The sequence below is a fragment of the Carcharodon carcharias genome, chromosome 10 (assembly GCF_017639515.1).
Source record: "Carcharodon carcharias isolate sCarCar2 chromosome 10, sCarCar2.pri, whole genome shotgun sequence".
Classification (NCBI taxonomy): Eukaryota; Metazoa; Chordata; class Chondrichthyes; order Lamniformes; family Lamnidae; genus Carcharodon; species Carcharodon carcharias.
In genome coordinates this window covers 129998635-130013486 of record NC_054476.1, presented here as the reverse complement: position 1 = coordinate 130013486, position 14852 = coordinate 129998635, and the positions used below count along the sequence as shown (strand labels likewise).

Sequence of the window (14852 nt, the reverse complement as noted above, 5' to 3'; positions counted from 1 at the left end):
ACACTTCCCTTCTGGTAATGGCATGCTGCTATGCCTTAAAGGCAGCTTACAACAGTTAAAGAGCATCAACCAGGCAGGGAACATTCCGCCTCAAGGAAGAGCTATGTAATTGTAATAACATTGAGTTAACAGAGTGTGCGAGGATATGTGCTCTCCTGAGTGTCCTCTTCACTTGTTTAAAGAGTTACCTTCCCATTGTTGGAATCTTAGGCTTGGCTATTAACAGCAGTGGGTTATGTAAGTGGTTGGGCTGGAGCTTTGAATGGGAAACCTGGAAGTCAGGATTTCCCAGATGTATCCACGGTTTGCAGCTTCTGTGCTTGACAGGTTCCATGATTTGCCTAACTAGTGTTTTATACAGTTCCAGCATAATCTCCCTTCTCTTATGTTCTATGCCTTGGCCAATAAAGGCAAGTATGCTGTATGCTTTCTTGACCACTGTCCAGCCACCTTCAGGGATTTGTGGACATGGACTTCAAAGTCTCTCTGTTCCTCTACACTTCTCAGTATCCAACCATTTAGTATGTATTCCTTTGCCTTGTTAGCCTTTCCCAATTATATTACCTCACACTTTTATGGATTGGGCTCCATTTGCCAATGTTCTACCCACCTGACTAGTCCATTAATATTTTCCTGAAGTCTCCGGCTTTCTTCTTCATTATCAACTACATAGCTAATTTTTGTACAGTCTGCAAACTTCTTAATCATACCTCTGACATTCAAGTCTAAATCATTGACATATATCACAAAAGCAAGGGAATTATTACTCAGCCCTGAAAAACCTGAATGGAAACAGTCACTAAAACACCCATTGTCCTATATTCCTGCCTCTGAGTCAATTTAGGATTCAACTTGCCACTTGCCTCAGATCCCATGGGCTTTTATTTTCATGACCAGTCTTCCATGTGGGACCTTATTAAAAGGCTTGCTAAAATCCATAAACTATATCAAATGCACTGCCCTCATTAACCTTCCTTGCTACCTCTTCAAGAAACTCAACATTAGTGAGATATGAACTTTCCTTAACAGATCTATGCTTACTTTCTTCGACTGTCTTTGCTCCAGGAATGAGGAACTTCAGTTGAAGAGAAAGCTGAGAGGAGATTTGATAGAGGTATTCAAAATCATGAGGGATGTGGACAGAGTAGAAAGGGAGAAACCGTTCACATTGGTGGAAGGGTCGAGAACCAGAAGAGACAGATTTAAGCTAATTGGCAAAGAAAAGCAATGGTGACGTGAGGAAAAAACTTGTTTATGAAGTGAGGGTTGGGATCTGGAATGAATTATCTGAGAGTGTGGTGGAGGCAGGTTCAATTGAGGCATTCTAAAAGGAATTGAATCATTATCTGAAAAAGAAAAATGTGCTGGGCTATGGGGAAAAGGTGGGGGAATGGCACTAGGTGAATTGTTACTGCAGAGGATCAGCACAGACACGATGGACCTCCTTCTGTGCTGTAACCTTTCTATGATTCTATGATTAATCAATGTCTTGAAGATTTATCCTGTCCCTCAGAACTTTTTCCAATAATTAATAATAATACCACTGAGGTTAGGCTGACTGGCCTGCAATTACTTGGTCTATTCCTTTCTCCTTTTTAAGCAATGGTACAATGTTAGCTGTCCTCTAGTCCTCTGGCACATACCATACCTGTAGCCTGATAGGATTGGAAAATGATGGCCAGAGACTCTGCTATTTCTTCTCTTGTTTTCCTTAATAGCTTAAAGATACATTCCATCCGGGCCTGGGAATTCATCCGCTTTCAAAGATGCTAAATGCCTTAATACTTCCTCTCTCACTATGTTAATTTAATCTAATATTTCATACTCCTCTCCTTAATTGCAATGTCCGTATCGTTACTCTTTCTTGTGATGCAATGTATTCATTAAGAATCATACTAACATCTTCGAGTGTCATTATGTTAACCATATCAACAGTCAGCGATCACCTGCCAACAACAATGCCCTGCAAGTTCACCTATGCTGATGACATCTGTTGTGTCACTCAAACTCCATCCTTCTGCATTCTGGACCAGATCCTTAATAAAGGCTTTACAAAGTTGATGGACTACTGCAGCACATGGCATCTCACGTTAAATCCCTCTAAAACTATATCCAGTGTATTCCACCACCACAATGCCAGTGCTGAAAAAGAATTGCATATCCAGATGGATGGCCAGAGACTAAAGCATGATTCAAACCCAATATCTTTGGGAGGGAACGAAGAAAGAACTCTGTCCTTCCAGTAATATTTGAAGAAAGCAGCAGCAAAGGTCAAAACCAGAAACAACCTACGAACTAAACTTGCTGGATCTACGTGGGGTGCTGCTGCCATAACAATCTGGACCTTGGCACTTGCCTTATACTCCACAGCAGTACAGTGTGCATCTGTCTGGCAAAGGTAATCATACAGATATCTTGCTAAAGCTCAATTGAATGCAACAATGCACATCATAACTGGAACTTTCCACTCAACACTCCTTCCCTGGCTTTCTGTCCTCCCAAACATCACTCTGCCACACATCCGGTGACTGATGAAAGCTCACAAGCTGGTTGAAATCATCTGTGTTGCACCACACTTACCATTCCATGGTGATCTGTTCAACCCACTTACTGCCCACCTTCCATTTTGGGACCCCATATGGAGCACCTCTCCCTAGCAAGATCTGCCAGCAGACATTGTTTGGATCAAGGAATGGGAGACACAGGAAATCATTAACAAGTTCCTTATGACAAACCCCACTTGTCGAACAGCAGGCTTTGAACTGCCCTGATGACATTGATCCTTAATAGGTTCGGGACAGGCCAGGGCCTCTGTGCAGCCAACCTCCACCATTGGGGCCTCAGTACAAACCCATTATGCACTTGTTGAAAGACATGAACGATGCTGTACATTCACGAGGAGTGTTCCCTCTACAGACTAAGTGGTGGACTGGTTACCTTAAACTCAGCAAATCAGGAGGCTATTGCTTGACTCTGGGGATTTGCTTTCACTAAATAATAGTAATAACCTGATGGAAAATCCTAAGCCTCCTGAGGCATTGGTGCTCCATCATGTCCTGGAAGCCTATGCTCTGCCTGTATTTCTTGTGTTGGGGGCATCATGTCCTGTGAGCTGGAGCCCTATGTTTATCTACTCTGTTCTGTGCAGCGGCAGGAAGTTGAGGTAAAGGTTGCTGCTGCTCTTGCTCGTTTTGCCCTGCTGGTGTTGCTGTTCCCTTTGTTCCTCATTCGAAGCCCTAGGTAGAGCTATATAAGTGGCTGCCATGCTGCTGTGAAGGCTGGTAACTTGGAAGAGAAGATCAAAGGCAAAAAACTCTAAGATAGCAGAAATGACCTCTAACGTCTTGAAAATCACCTTGAAAGCAGTGAAAGCATACTCTCAGAACAAGTCCTATGAGAAAATACCTTTCACTTAGCCAAGGAAGTAACTGTCAGATTTCAGCCTCTCAATTTCCCAATCAAATCCTACTGTCCTCCTGCCTTGTGAGACCTGGTAAGTTCCAGGAAGTACATGAAATAGATATGCACAGAGTTAAAGTCAGAATCCAGGGTTAAAACAGGAATTAATAATCATTTAACATATTTAAAAAGAAGACCCGCCAGTCTCAAGGGGTTTCCCATAAATCAAGGAATGCAGCCAGCTCAAAGGCCAAAGTTCATGTGTTCTTGCCGGCTTTGCAACATGACGGCAATTAAAGCTGATTTAACCCATGCCTGCATAGAAACCCACCAACCTTGACAAGTGAAAACTCCCTGCATGGTGTGGGTTTGACGCTTTCCTTGGGCCCTGATAGATTGGTAAAGTATTTGTCTCGCTGACTGCAGAAAACCTGAATCAATTGCTTTTTTAATGCACCCTTGCAGTGTTATTTAAGCTGTGATTATTCACTGAGTTCCACTATACCTGATATTACCAGTCTTGTTTTCTCCGTTATTTTGCTTGAGCCCTCTAAATCCTGAGAGTTTTACCTGGTTCTTTTTCATAGGCTGGAATATCCTAGGCTCGTGTCACAGAAGTGGAAAACCCCAGTCATTCAGCACATTAATGAATAGCTGTTCATTTAAGAGACTTATAAACTGCAATCCAACAGCCTTTCCTAACTGCATCCTTCACAAAGGCAGCAATCTGCAGTTAATTTTCCTTCTGCTTTTAGTAATAATTTCACTGTGTGCAATGACACCATCGTTTACACAGAACAAGAATTAGATAGACTTATATACTTCACAAAGAGTACATGGAGGAAAATATCTTTCAGAAAACAGTAAATTACCCACTCCGATGCCAGGCTGAACACCTAATCCAGTGCCAGGCTGGACACCTACTCCAATGCCAGGCCGGACTCCCGCTCCAAAGCCAGTCTGTGCACCTACTCCAAGACCTATATTGAAATCACAAAAATAATTAGAAATATTGGGTGGTATTTAATAAAGGTGATGGGGTCTTGCCTGCTGGCTGGAGAGCTGGCAAAACCCCCCACCTTGCCTGTTTAGGGAAACACATCTGCATAAGATGCCACACAGGCATCTGGACAGTCGTGTTCCTTCTCCGGATTCAAGGACCCCGGGGTTGAAGTCCTGCCTGCTGAAAGCTATCTTTGGTAGGACATCCACTGAGGTTAGTATCATCACTGGATCCCAGAACACAAGAGAGCGATGGTGGGAGAGGAGGTTGCAGGGTGGGGTCATAGGCGGAATGGGGTCAAGAGCAACGCATGGGGGTGGCTCTGAGAGGCAACATTCTCCAATCCCCACCTTCCCAATGCTGGGCTCCTTGGTCAGGCACTGAGTGCCATGTCAAATACTGATTTAAAAATACTGATTTAAGGATGATGAAAGAGCATTAATGAAAAGAGACATATTACAGGCTGTTTAATTTTTCTATTTTGATTTTAGTAGGTCAGGTTTCTCAAGAATAACTTTGGAAAAAAAGTGTGAAGATATGTTAAAGGTTCAAACCTAATTAATGAATGCTCAATTTTTTTTGGCCTCGTTACTGATTGTGTTGGACCATCCAGCTGATGAGATGTTTCAAGAATTAGCAAAGAATGTATCAGTAAGGTGGAAATGTTTCTCACATGTATTCATTACATGTAGCAGGATAATTCCTTTTCTTTAACATAGAAATTTAGGAAATTGGAGGAGTAGGTCATTCAGCCCCTTGTGCCTGCTCTGCCATTTAACCAGGTCATGGCTGACCTTCTACCTCAGTACCATTTTCCTGTGTTATCCGTATATCCCTTGATACCTATAATATCTAGAAATCTAAAGATCTTTGTCTTGAATGTGCTCAATGACTGGGCCTCCACGGCCCTCTGGGATAGAGAATTCTAAAGATTCATCACTCTCTGAGAGAATAAATTCCTCCTCATCTCAGTCCTATTCTGAGACCATGTACCCTGATTCTAGACCCTCCCAGCCAAGGGAAACATCTTGCCTGAGTCTACCCTTTTGAGCCCGGAAAGAATTTTGAACGCTTCAATGAGACCACCTCTGATACTTCTAAACTCTAGAGGATATAGGCCCAGTCTCCTCTATCTCTCCTCATAGGTCAATCCCTCAATCCCATGGATCAGTCTGGTGAACCTTTGTTGCACTCCCTCTATGGCAAGTATTTCCTGAACATAAACATGGCTTTATCCTATCCTCAAAAGGCAAACAATAATTTGATGGTTGTACAGACTAGTGAATATGTCATAAATAGTAATATTTACCTCCATATTTAGCAGCTTTAGATGCAGCAGCTCCACCTGTAATGATAGAGAATCAACAGGTAATGATACAGTCAAGATTGTCTGTATACAGGAATAACAATGAGCATTCTGAAGACTAACAGCAACACAACATTTCCAAGAAACAGTTTTTTTCTGAAACCCTCATAATTAATAAAAATTACTCAAATTGAGCAAATGTTGGCCTCTGGAATCCACTGGGTGAACACCCAGCTACTGATAATTTGTGACTGAGAAATTCTTAGAAACAAAGACTTGCATTTATATAGCTTCTTTCACAACCACCATCTCAATGCACTTTACAGCCAATGAAATATTTTTGAAGAGTAATCACTGTTGTAATGTAGGAAACAAGGCAGTCAATTTGTGCAACTGCAAGCTCCCACAAACATGAATGTGATAAGATAATATATTTTTGTGATGTTGAATGAGTGGTAAATATTGGCCAGGACATATGGTATAATTCCTCTGGTCTTCTTTGAAACAGCACCATGGAACTTTTGCACCCAGCTGAAAGGCAAACTGAGCCTCAATTCACTGTCTCATCCAAAAGAAAGCACCTCTGACAGTGCAGCACTCTCTCAGTACTATACTGGAGTATCAGCCCTGATGTTAGTGCTCATCTCCTGGATTGGAACTTGAACTCAGAACCTTGTGGGCGCAAACGTTCCATGGTGCTATTTCAAAGAGGATCAGGAGAATTTTCCCATATGTTCTGACTAATATTTAGCACTCATTCAACATCACAAAAACACGTTATCTTATCATAGAAAGTGTCACCAACTGAGCCATCCTTGACACACATAAGGTGTTCTGACTGTCATAGGCAAGTTTGAACCAAATTAATATTGTGACCACTCAAAATTTCCTAAGTGGCGGTTCTCTGTCTCAGGCTACAAAACATGTTTTAAGGAGTTATTCCATTGTTGTACTCTTTTACTTGGCCATTAATGGGGGTGACCTATGTAATTGGGTGGGGCGGATCTTTGGATGGGAAACCTGAATGCATCCACGCATGTGTCTTTTGTCTTTGACAGGTCCCCCACCTGTAACTAAGCCTTATTGACAGACTTGGTTCCAATTGAGCAGTGAAGTGCAGGTTGCAGGACTAGGTGGGTCTCTGATGGGTTTTGTCTGATTTCGACGCATCTCATTGCTCACCCTGAGGAGTGGGGTGAGGCTGACTTACAGGTGAGGCTGGAACCATCCTGCGGTAAAGATCTAATTTCTAACTTTGGAGGTGTTTCTGTGGGATGGGTTGTGATGTTTGAGGATGGGGAGCTTGGGTATTTCAGTTCATTTTTAATCCCAAACATGTTTTTTTTTAAATGATAAAAATAGCCGAGGGCTCTTTTCTAGCCTAAATGTATTTTTTATGTTTCACAAGCACCTAACAGCAGCTTTGAATTTACTTATCCACTTCATGACTCTCTCTACAGACATAGGGTGACACTTTCCCCCCCATCGGGGGGATGTGCAGGAGTGGGCGCGGGCGGGCGAGCGGTTTAACGTGGGCGGGCCAATTAAGGCCTGCCCGGCATGACATCTGTTTGGAAGCACTGTGCACTCCCTGTGTGAGTGGCGGGGGCGGGGGGGGGGGGGTGGTGGGGGGGGGGGGGGTTAATTCCCTGAGTCGAGAGTGCGCTCTTTCATGCATGCGCACAAAAGAGTGCACAGATCTCCCTGAGGCAAAGTGCCGCCTCAGGGAGATCGCTGGAAGTTTAAAAAATCTGTGGAAGCGTGGAAAAAAAATTCCTGACATGTCCCCTCATGTGACACTGTCATATGAGCTGGGACATGTCAATTTCTTTTATTTCAACATTTCATAAACATTTTAAAGCCCTCATGAAAACTCATCCTGCCCGTGAATGCGGTTTCATATTTTTTCTAAAGGCCGCCTGGCCTCCTCGCCTGCCCGCCAACCTTAAGGTTGGATGGGCAGGTCCTTTAATTAGCCTAATTACTTTTTTAAAGGCCTTAAGTGGCTGTTGACAATTCGGCAGGCATGCAGCCAACTCGGCTGCACGCCCGCCAAACTGAAGATCTAAATGATGCGGGTCAACCCACGTCACTTTACGTGTCAGTGTGCAGGTCTCGACCCCTGCTCACTGACCGGAAGATGCAGCTCATATAGAATTGCAAGAATGCCTAACTTGGGCATTATTTTGGGACTCACCTGCCACGTTATTGAAGCCACTGCAGAAAGCGGGTAGCATGAACCATAAGTGGTGAGGAATATAGTTACATATACAAATGACTGGAGAACATACTATACATCTAATGAAGCTTGTGCATAACTACAATATGCCCAAGTCTCCATGTCTTTTTCTACCTTCCATCAAAACTTCTGCTTGAACGAAACTCTGCCCACAAAATTGGCAATACCCACAACTTTCAAACGTGAGTATCCTCCAACTCTGTCTGTTCAAATGGACTCTTCACTTGGCAACCAAATTTGAAGGCATGATAGGAAGAAATAGAATTCTTCTGATGTTTTATTGCAATTATTTGAGTGTTTTTTAAAAAATTATCCTCTGAAGTCTGTTCTGTATTTTCTATCTCTGTTAATGCAATTGCTGGCATAAATGTAAGGTAAATTAAAAATTGAAGAGCATCCTCAATTGAAGGTGTTGAACATGCTGTCCCTGTTTTGCATTAATGCTGATTAAATGAGCTGAACATTAAATTTTCATACTTAAAGAAATATCTGGGTCTGAATTTGAACTTTCAGGTAAACTTGCAGCAGCGGAGGCGAGCATTGCGCCTGTCTTCTAGAAGGATCAGCATCACTTTAGCAGTGGCTGTTTAACCGAGCCACCATGTTTGCATCTGGCATATAGGTCTCTTGACCATTTAGAGCATGTTAACAGTGCACATCAATTTGTTTTAGCTCCAAATCTTGAAGGGATCCTGCAAGGTCAAAATTGAAGAGTTAAGACAGAGCCAAGAGCTGTACAGATGTAGGTATGGATTTTCCAGCCCCACTGTGGCAGAACCCATCACTGTGAATGCGACAGACCAGCCAAAAGTCCATTGACCTTTGGTGGTGGGCAGGGTTGGAAAATCTCAATGTGGCAAGATATGCACCTCGCTTCTCTGATGCATCCCTGGACTGAATGTTCCCTATGGACAGGAGAAAGAAGACATACTCAGCTTGGCTAGAAGTGGCTGAGGAGGTCAGCATACAAACGTACAAATTAAGAGCAGGGCTAGGCCACTAGGCCCTTTGAGCCCGCTCCACCATTCAATAAGATCATGCTTGATCTGATTGTAACCTCAACTCCACATTCCTGTCTACCACCGATAACCTTTCACCCCCTTGTAAATCAAGAATCTATCTAACTCTCCCATAAAAATATTCAAAAACTTTTCCTCCACCACCTTTTGAGGAAGAGAATTCTAAAGACTCACAACCCTCTGAGAGAAAAAGTTTTTCCTTATCTCTGTCTTAAATATGCGACCCCTTATTTTTAAACTGTGACCCTAGTTCTAGATTCTCTCACAAGAGGATTCATCCTTTCCACATCCGCCCTGCCAAGTCCTCTCAGGATCTTATATGTTTCAATCAAGTCACCTCTTACTCTTCTAAAGTCCAGTGGATAGAAGGCTAGCCTATCCAGCCTTTCCTCATAAGACAACGTGCCCATTCCAGGTATTAGTCTAGTAAACATTCTCTGAACTGCTTCCAACACATTTACATCCTTCCTTAGATAAGGTGACCAATACTGTACACAGTACTCCAGATGTGGCCTCACCAAAGCCCGTATAACTGAAGCATAACCTCCCTACTTTTGTATTCAATTCCCCTTGCAATAAATTATACCATTCTATTAGCTTCCCTAATTACTTGCTGTACTTGCATACTAGCCTTTTGTGTTTCATGCACTAGGACACCCAGATACCTCTGCACCTCAGAGCTCTGCTAACCTCCTTTTACAGAGCTCTTGGTCATCTGACCCAAAATCTCCTTAAGTGGCTCACTGTCATTTTTTAAATAATGTTGCTGTGAAATGCCCTGGGATGTTTTATTATGCCAAAGGTGCAATATAAATATAAGTTGTATGTCATGTGTTTAATGTTGGGCTTGGTTATGATCGTGCAGCGTGTTGCCTTTTGGAGCAGGAGGGCATTGATTGGCTACCTTGTTGATGAGTTAAACATCATAGTTCACTGCTTGCTTCAGTATATTTTCTGTACCATAGAATTGGGCAAACTTTATAAGCGCAATCTTTGGAGAAGGAGCACGTGATGTCTGCTGGGTTGCTTGAGGATGGTTGAGGTTCGACTGGTGGGTACCGCAGGCACTGGGGATCTTGATGGGTAATGTGAATAATATTATTTAAGTTCATAAGTTTGCTTTGCTTAAGTTCTTTACTAATTTCTCACCATTTAGATAATATACTTCTTTTATTCTTCCTGCCAAAATGTACAATTTCACTTTTTCCCACATTAAACTCCATCTGCCAAATTTTTCCCAGTCACTTAACCTATCTATATCTGTTTGTAGCCTCCTTATGTCCTCTTCACAGCTCACTTTCCTATCTATCTTTGTGTCATCAGCAAATTTGGCAACTGTCCCTTCAATCCCTTCATCTAAGTCATTTATATAAATTGTAAACATTTGAGGTCCCAGCACTGATCCCTGTAACATGCCACTCATTACATCTTGCCAACCTGAAAAAGACTCATTTATGCCTACTCTGCTTCCTGTTAGCCAGTCAATCTTCTGGCCATGCCAATATGTTACCCCCTATGTCATGAGTTTTTATTTTCCGCAATAACCTTTGATGTGGCTCTTTATCAAATGCCTCCTGGAAATCTAAGTACAGTACATCCACTGGTTTCCCTTTATCCACAGCACATGTTCCTTCTTCAAAGAACTCCAATAAGTTGGTTAAACATGATTTCCCTTTCATAAAACCATTTTGACTCTGCCTAATGACCTTGAGCTTGTCCAAATGCCCTGCTATAACAACTTTAATAATAGCTTCTAACATTTTTCCTATGACAGATGTTAAGCCTGTAGTTCCCCACTTTCTGTCTCCCTCCCTTTTTGAATAATGGAGTTACATTTGCTATCTTCCAATCTAATGGGACCTGCCCCAAATTTAAGGAGTTTTGGAAAATTAAAACCAATGCATCAACTATTTCACTAGACACTTGTTTTAAGACCCTAGGATAAAGTCCATCAGGACACGGGCTTTGTCAGTCTGTAGCTCTAACAATTTACGCAGTACCACAGGAACCCAGGTCCCCAGTACATCATCCTGGGCTGCTGGATTATTAATCCAGTGACAATATCACAACACCACCACCTCCCCACCAATTGTATGTTTGACCACCTGTCACACATGAATTATAAAGATTTTTTCCCAAAATCCAAATTTCTAGTATTTAAGTCTATGGCCAGAATTTTCTGGCCCCATTGGCACTGGGTGTCATGGCGGGCAGGGAGGGAGAAACAATATGGCAAGAAAGCCAAAAATCATTTTCATGCCATCGTGAAACCAGTTTGCAATCATCCACTCCACCCATCAATGGCAGGCCGTGTTTCCTGCCACCACACGTCGGGAACCTAGTTTCAATAATTTAGCTTCTCAATATAAACCCTTCTCGCTGGAATCATCCCCCACGCTGGATCATCCAGGCACGTCAACTGTACATAAATGACATGCACCTGGCAAGCTGCACTTCGCTCGGAACTTCGAGGTTTGTTTGCCTACCTTGCTTCGGGCAGCACTCGCAGTCATTAGTGCCAGGCTTCACAGGCAGAACCACATCACTTTTAGTGGGGCTCAGGGGCAAGTGTCTACCTACCAGACCATCTGTAAGGCAGGGGTGGCTTTTCAACAGCTGCAGGAGTAGTGCTTGCTTTGGGAAGGGAGAGAAGTGGCCTCAGGCAAGGAAAGAGGCTGCAGGGCAAGGGCTGTACTGGGGAAGGGGGATTCCAGGGTGTGAGTGGCGCACATGTTGATCTGTGTAACTGAACTCAAGATGGTGAGGGCTGAGGATGCAGTTACCAGAGGAGATGAGGCCAGATGGTGATGTGAGGGTCTGTGTGAGAGAGTGAATAGTGATGTCCCTTGAGCTGGCAGTGAGTGAGATATCAGTGAATGTGTGATGGCCTTGTGAGTGTGTGTGTTTAGGGTAATAAGATGGCTGTCTTACCCTGCTGGCATAGATGAGATCATTCGTCTGTTTTCTGCACTGGATGGCTGACCTCTTGTGTGCACTGAGCACCTCTGCCACCGCTTCCCATGCTGGAGTGGTGAGACTGATGGGCCTCCTGTGGCCAGAGTAGGTGTAGAGGATATCGCGGTGGGCCTCCATGGTGTCCAGAAGGTGTCCTAGGGATGTGTCACTGTATAGTGAGGCTGCACTCTTCTTGGCTTTGGGGCCACATCTTCACTGGTGCCCTTCTGGGCTGCAAGCGTTGAGAATGCATGCGGCTGCAGTTTAAATATGGTACCCGGAATGAGGAAGTGGCGAGGTAATGGCGTGGTGGGCAAATCAGAGGCTGCCCGCCAGCGAGATGGAGTGTTTACTATCATTGCATAATTAATGAGGCAGGAATGGGATGATAGGGTGCGAAAAACGGTCATTGCAGCCGACTGGCCAAACGACTTTTTTCCCGTCATCTACCGCACTTTGTGCAAATCTGGGATTATTCCTCCCTACATGTAATGTGAATGCAAAAAATGTTAATTTAAACATTTTGTTACTGTTTATGTCGCTTGTCTATTTGGCATGCATAGGTAATGGGTGACGCCTGTTAATCAAAAATGCTGGTTCCATGCTTTCAACCAATCAGGAAGTTCCTGGTGATTTCATGGTAATGTAGGTGTTGAGGTCTGACGAGAGGTGCAGGAGCACACAAATCTTGTGAGTAGTGCCGAGGGAACATGGTACTGCAGAACAGTGGGTACCCGTGAGTGATTCATTTTCAAAAGTTAATTGAGATAGAGAGAGAGTGAGACTGTGTGTTTGTGTGTATGTGTGTGCGTGTGTCGGGGGTGGGGTGGGGAGGTGGTTCTGAGGGGGCGGTAGGGTGAACGTTTACCTAGAGTGACAAATATCCTTGTGCTGGTCTTGACTCTTGGGTGATCTGGGGTGTCTTGATTGTCACATGTGTGCGATTTACTCTGCTGCAGCCTGAGGCTGCCGCACGGGTGTCATCAGCTATGTGCTCTGCGGGTAGCCCTTATACCCGAGGAGCCATCCCTGTATATTCTGTGGACTCTGGAAAAGGTCAGGGATCTGAGATCGACTGAGAATGTAGGAGTTGTGGACAGTTCCTGGGAATGGAACGCAGACTTGCAGGATGTGTTTGTGGTGGTTGCACACCAGCTGAACATGCAGCGAATAGAAGCCCTTGCAATCGACAAAATTGACTGCTTGTTGCTACAGAGATCTGAGCGCCATGTGAGTGCAGTCTATTGGCACCCTGCACCTGTGGGAAACCTGAGATCTGGGCAAACCCCAGTGGTCTTACATCCTGACTTTTCTGGTCCCCGGCAAAATGCACAAAGTTATGTCCCTTTGCGAAAATGGCATCCGTGACCTCATGGATGCACTTGGGATTGGAGGCTTGTGATATCCCACAGAAGTCACCTGTGGAGTCCTGAAAGGAGCCACAAGTGTAAAAATTGAGCGCCACAGTCACTTTCATGGTTATGGGCAGTGGATGCTCTCCATGTCCCCATGGCGCCAAACCCTGCAGCAGGTAGCAGATGTGACCGAACAGTTCCCTAGATATGCGCAATCGTAAGTGACAATGGTTCTCAGTCATCTGCAGGAATGAAAGGTAGCATCTATAGACCTTGTGTCTGGCTAGGCGCCGACCAGCGATGGCTCAAAGTGGCTCTTCAGTGTCATGTGCGGGAGCCCCAGTCGCCCCTTCTTCCTGTGGGTGCTGCTCTTCCCTCTGCCCAGCCAGGCACCATTGTCACTCTCTTCTCCTTCTTTACTCTCTCTGCTCTCTGTATACCATGAGGCATACAGCTAGGTCATCAGGCTCCATGCTCCTGATGTACTCCTCCAGCAGGATGAGAGACATGAGGGTTAGCATGGGTGTACTAAGAACCTCTCTTAGTACCTTAATGCATTCCAGAGTGTGCTGGTCACCACTTGGATGACCAGAGTTTAGTGCGCTGCATGGCTACCTGAAACCCCACCCTCCTCCGTCCCACTATATTTGATCAATTGGCGGCAGCTTTGCCCATTGGACTGCATTCTGCGCCCCCAGCTCAGGCACAGGCATTCTCCTAATCGGTCGTGCAAGGCCGCACTGTTAGCTTGAACCATGGGGGAGACTGGTCCAAACCTGAATGATGATATTGCAAGGGGCTGTGAGCACCTCCACAGGGATTGCTCTGTGGCCAGCTTTTGCAAGGAGATTGTACAACTTGCCCAGTGGTGCAATTATTCTGCAATCCACTAAAGTGCCTATTAGTTTGCAGTCATGCCCGAGAGATGAAAAGCTCTGGAGCACTTGGTGGTACTTTCATGCTTCTGCATTGCTTGATTGGGCAGAAAAGCTAGAGGCCCAACTTCAAGCATGTCAATGTGGCTGTGTCTGAACCGTCTCATCGGTGGAGGAATGGTCACTTTATACAAGGTTTCCCTAATGCTTGGCCACTTCCCTTCCCCCCAGCCTGCATGTGCTTGAGCACTACCATCAATTGCATGACAGCCCTTGCCCCCTACCCCCCAAGTCTCCTCAACCACAGTGCAGCCCTTGCCCCCTCCAAGTTGGCTCAACTGCAGTGCAACTCTTGTTGACCCCCTCTCTCACCCTACAACTTGTCTCAACTGCAGTGCAACCCTTGCCTCTCCATCCACCCCGCCCCCCCAAAACTCGCCTCAGCCACAGGGCAGCCCTTACCCCGGCATCGCACTGTCAGCCAGCTGGGAAAAACTGGCTTGCCTGTGCCCTCACATGAATGCATGGTGCCTCAACCTTAAAGTCCAACAGGCGACCTTTGTGAGCTCTGTGCAACATTGCTGTGCGCTCACCTCCAAGTTCCCCTCAAAGTTCAGCTTATCAGTGCATGCCTTATATATGCTATTGTGAAACACATTGGGTCGGATGATCCAGCGTCGGGGGGGACGATTCCGGTTAGC

The 14852-nt window shown here is 44.7% G+C and overlaps 1 protein-coding gene across 4 annotated transcripts in view; it reads right to left on the bottom strand.

Moving 5' to 3' along the window:
* Positions 1-14852, bottom strand: part of LOC121283291 (elastin-like) — a 315972-nt gene that overhangs the window by 48478 nt on the left and 252642 nt on the right. For 3 of the 4 annotated variants that reach the window (XM_041197707.1, XM_041197704.1, XM_041197706.1), the window contains 2 exons: positions 5712-5747; positions 4272-4379 (listed from right to left, as the gene is read on the bottom strand). In XM_041197707.1, the coding sequence (XP_041053641.1) occupies positions 4272-4379; positions 5712-5747 (144 nt within the window). The remainder of the gene's footprint in view (positions 1-4271; positions 4380-5711; positions 5748-14852) is intronic. The other variant, XM_041197705.1, reaches the window with a different exon arrangement.